Source organism: Cygnus olor, chromosome 2 (genome assembly GCF_009769625.2).
Source record: "Cygnus olor isolate bCygOlo1 chromosome 2, bCygOlo1.pri.v2, whole genome shotgun sequence".
NCBI lineage: Eukaryota > Metazoa > Chordata > Aves > Anseriformes > Anatidae > Cygnus > Cygnus olor.
The window spans coordinates 55,326,747-55,331,749 of NC_049170.1; the positions used below are offsets into that span (position 1 = coordinate 55,326,747).

Genomic DNA, 5,003 nt, shown 5'->3' on the forward strand with positions numbered 1-5,003 from the left:
TGGATGAAGAATAATTCTTACATAAAATCTCTCTCTCCCTTGTTTACTCCAAACCTTCACTTACTGCACATTAACATTGTCTCTTATGTCGAGGCTGTATTTGATTTTTACTTGACACCTGCTATACCTAAGAGGCAAGAAGAATCACAACACTCAAAGACAAATCAACCAAAAAATAATAATAATAAAAGCCTTCAGAAGGGAATAGATAGTCCAGGAAGCACTACAGATTATCCAGGCATGTGATTTATTGGAACCAGTTATTCACACAAGAACCATGCAACAGCATTAATTCCAAAGATATTTTGGTCACATTTCTTCAATTGTCAGCTCATGTTCAGTTGCTTCCTCAATGTTTTTAAGTTGACGAAGCACCCATTCTCTTTGTTTCTTTCTCTGTTATAGAAAAACAGAAATATTTAGTCAATCTGATTCAGTTAGACTTCACTTTCTTTAAAAAGAAAACACAAATGCATCATAAATCAATCCAACTGTTTTTTTTGGCTGTAGATTTCATTTTAAGCTAAAAAACTTCTACTCTCAGAGTGGGCAGGTTTATCTGTAGATTGCTTCTTTCTCCATTTTTAGGTAAGTTGCCAATATTAAGATATTTGAGAATTTTTCAAGTTTAACCATTAATTTGTTCCCATGCTTAAGCTTCTCCTAAAGAATATATATATATATATGCGCTACTAGTGTTCACAAATTGTCATGCAAGCTCAGAGGATAAAATAAATACCAGATTGGAAAACTATATCCCATCTAATTAGGGATGATATCACAGATTATGACCCAATTCATACATATTCATTCCTACTGGTAAAGTTGTGAAGATGCTCTGTTACCAAAGTATTTCCACACTCCTAGAAAAATTTGTATATACTCAGCATTAGTAGAAAACTGTGTACTATTTCATAGCACATGGACAATATAGTTACCACAATAGATTTATCAATTTTCTTCTTTTTCTTTTTCACTATTTGGACATCTTTTATCCCTGGTATTCCAGTAACCAGCCACGAAGGTCCACTCCTGGGAGTTACTGCAACCTTCTCAGATCCATTTGTTGAGGCTTGAGTTTCCACACTTGAGATAGCCTTTTCACTTGGTTCTTCATTTGACTCATTAGAGGCCAACACAGTGGAAAGTCTTCTTCTAGAAAATACAACCCGAGAACTTTTGTTTATCTCCTTGTTTGAATCTTGCAAGTCAAACACTGTTGAAAGCCTTTTTGGAGACTTATGAGGGATGTATGCTTCAATACTTGCTAGCGACACTTGAGCTAATGATCTGCTTAGAGTTGATTTTGCCACTGGGGATACATAAACTCTCTTACTGCCATCTTGATCCTTGATCGACTGATAAGTCAAATCTGTAAGAGACGGCATTGTTCTGGAGAGCATTGAGTCCACTGGAGTGCTGTGTTTCACCAGTCGCTTTTTCAGAGATCTTTTGACATTTAGAAAAGAATCTTCTTCCTCTGACATCTGGAAGTCAAGTTTGCCTTCTTGAGGAAAAAAAAAAGTGTCATTGTTCATATAGTGAGATGCCATGTAAGGTGCTCAGTTGCAAAAAAAAAAAAAATCCAAGGTGCTCCAGTTTCCTTGTTTGCATTCTCTCTCTACATGGAATATATCTGTTGTACAGATCAGTGTTCTTAAAGGGCTTAAGAAATAAAGCATCTTGTCACATACAACATTTACTCCTGTCCAAGCCCTCCACATATGAAGCTCCACGATGATTAAGTTCTAGCTTATCTCATTAACTCCAACTTCATTAAGACAGTAGTTTCTCCTTCAGCAAAAGCAAATAATATGCTTTTGGTTCGCAGTTGCTAATGCTGAGTAAGACCCTTGTAATTACTGCATGCTAAAAGGATTAAAATATGGTAGCAAAAATGAAAGCACGCTGGAGAAGCATGGAGACGTTCTGGATTCAAGGAAGAATCTTTTACTCCAACTACCATTTTGTCTCTTATCTTCCTTAAAAGGGGGCTCACAAACATCTTATTCCCTTTCACTTACTATCTGTATTACTTCTAGCCCTGAACTCTGATGCTAAAACAACTGTTCTGTACAACTGAGTTTATAATAATGACAAAGTTACTCTTATTGGTAAGATTTCCCACTTCTACCCCTGCACCAAGACCAAAAAGGAACTTGTCTTACATGTAGAGAAGCCCAAGATAAATATATCTTGAAGTGGACATATTAGAGATCTCTCTCTATAGATAAGTGTAAGTATTTCTAATAACTGTTGAACAATGTGGTTTCATGAGGAAATTCATAAGCTTCATACAAGTTGATTGTATAAAGCTAATCAAGGGGGATAACAACTTTTTTTTTTCCTCAAAAAAAGTTAAAGATATCACAGGGGAGTAGGGTGAAACAGCACACACAGGAATTTTGCTGATGTCATATGCAGCTGTTCTCCACTAATAGGAAATACTTTGCACCTGTGTAGGGTCCATTAATTTGGTAGAACATCACCCCCACTTCATGTTTCTAGAAGACCACATGGCCAGAGGGAAAAAGAATTAAACCTCTTCAAAATATATGTGGTTTGTATTTTTTTTGTTTTTTCCCTCTCCTCTCCTTTGAAAAGGGCTGGGGAAGAGAACATCTGTATCAATTTTATTTAGATAAGCGCTTCTCCACTCACTCCTTAGCAGTGCTAGTTTGTGTGATATACCATAAGCAGCCTTCAGCCTACAGTTACTGCTTTTTTCCTTCCATATCCAGCCACACTGACTTCCCTTAGTGTTTATTATAGAAGCTTACTCATAGTAAGCTTCTTTGAATAAACTTGGGAATCAATACAAGGAGTTTGCAATTCCCCCAAACGCTATTCAGCTACACATTTTGATGCTTTCCCCTTATTCATTAAATAATAGTTTACAATTAAAAGCTGCTTTTTGTTTTCTACTTTTAAAAGAAGTTTATAAGAATGTTTCCAACCAAAGCTTCTGAGAACAACAAAATGCTGTGATTCTTTCATGCTTCTCTTTACTTCAAGTATACCTATATACAAACAACATTTTTTCACCTAGCTTAATTAATAGCACCATTATTAAAGGAGGAGGGATTTAAAAATCAACAGAGAAATATAAACCATTTAACAATGTCAGAGTCCACAGTGGGAGAACAAATCTTTGGCAAAAGAAAATAACCCTACCAGTGCTATCAGATCCCATCTGACATCCTCCACTTCTCAGGTGATCTAACTTCACTTGCTGCTTCAGTTCTTATAGCCCTAACAACTTCCCAGCATACTTTGCGGCAGACACTCCCTAAATCACATATTTAGCATTTTTTAGGAGTTTCACCAGTACTGCTGAATAACAATAATAATGCTAAAAGCTAAATAGAAATCTGGGATAAAATAGTCACAGGAAAATGGGCTAGACAACTTATCAATGTGCTACATTTATTGTTATTTAGATGCTGCATGTGGCCTATTTCAATCACATGATTAATCTAGTGATTTATTGTCTTCACATAACTGTTTAAGGCATGTTGAGGATCTGCTGCAAAATGGATGTTTGTTGATGGACTTATGTATGTTGATGGACTTATATCTGCCACACAGATTTTGGTTTTTGTTTCTATTACCTGAAAAAATAATGAGAGAATAAATGCCAAATCTGCAGTGAACAAGCTCTTTTAAGAAAAATGGGTAGTGAAAACTAACTGAAGATTATTTTGCTGCAGTCTGAATTTCATGGTGTTTGCAACTAACAACTGTGGAAATGTCAGTATTTTATATTGAAGTAAGTGGTTTCAAAACATCAGCTTTTAGATGAGAATTGTACTGGTCTGAAATTGTAAGGTTTTGGTGGAGAACCATAATTTATATTGACAGAGAAACGCATTTGGACTGAACCAGGCCCACTGATTTGCAAGTCAGCTTTGTGGTGGATGGCAGTAAGCAGCTGTTCTCACAACACTGTAGAGCAAGCACAGACGTGGAGGAGTGCATGCACGGATATTGGGGTAGCTCCATTTGACAAAGCATGACTTGTGGACTTTTACAATCTAAGTTGATCAGACAGACCTAATTTCATGGCTTTACATGGGTGACCTGAGGTTGTAGAGTGCACCTAGCACAGAAGGCCAAAGGGCTGATCTTGCCAGGAGTTGAACTGTGGTTCCAGGGAGTCTGAGCATTTCAAACTTAATCATAAACCACCCTCTTTTGCTGTATGAATAATTGTACTATGAATAGAGAATTGGAGCTACCAGTTCAATATTTAGGAATAACAGTCTGTCAGTATATGGGGTAAGTTGCTAGGTTTAAATTATGTGCCCCTAAGGAACAGAAAGAAAGCTTGAGAAATGGAGGCACTTTACAATCACATGGATTGCATAAGTAAACATCCTGGAAATAGTCTGTCCAGGTTAAGCTATTTATTTCCTAAAATCCCCAGGGAGGTTCTTACAGGAATATTTTGAGAACTAAACAGAAATTATTTTGAGTTATTTGTGGCTGGGCGAAAGAAAAAATTCTCAGTCCTTTATAAACATAGAAGAGGCTAGCCTTTACCTCATTTTGAATATTAGTAGCTAGTTTTCAAACTAGTGGCCTTGTGGTTTCAAGAACAAACCCACCAGGTCATCCATACTGTACCTTGCAGAGCTCGGCAATCCAGTTCCTTATATAGCACAGAGCAGAGAGTGATGGCTTGACATAGTGTTGCAATGTTTGCACTGTCCTGCTGTGACAGTGGGACATCCTACTGCCTCTCCCAGTAAGGCTGTGATGCAAACAATGCTGTGCAGCATGGACCTGCACAATATTTTTTTGTGGATCTGCACAAAATTGACATAATTTCAAAAGCTCCTGGCCACACCTTCCAGAATGTAGTTCATTCTTTGTCCTCCCCTTTGTGTTTGTCCTCACTTTGTAGCATATCCTTTTCGGGGCTTCTCACAGTCCACCATTGATGTCTGTAGCTGCATGATTTTTATGCCTATCTTCCATGGACCTTTCCTACATAATTCTTA

At 37.2% G+C, this 5,003-nt stretch overlaps 1 protein-coding gene across 1 annotated transcript; it reads right to left on the reverse strand.

The window, feature by feature from the left end:
* Positions 1-233: 233 nt before the first annotated feature.
* LOC121065980 lies at positions 234-3,215 on the reverse strand. Its single transcript, XM_040549210.1, has 3 exons — positions 3,175-3,215; positions 939-1,507; positions 234-396 (listed from the first exon to the last, which is right to left on the reverse strand). The coding sequence occupies exons 1-3, from the start codon at positions 3,191-3,193 to the stop codon at positions 310-312; spliced, it is 675 nt and encodes a 224-aa protein (XP_040405144.1). The 5' UTR covers positions 3,194-3,215; the 3' UTR covers positions 234-309.
* Between the last annotated feature and the right edge of the window lie 1,788 nt (positions 3,216-5,003).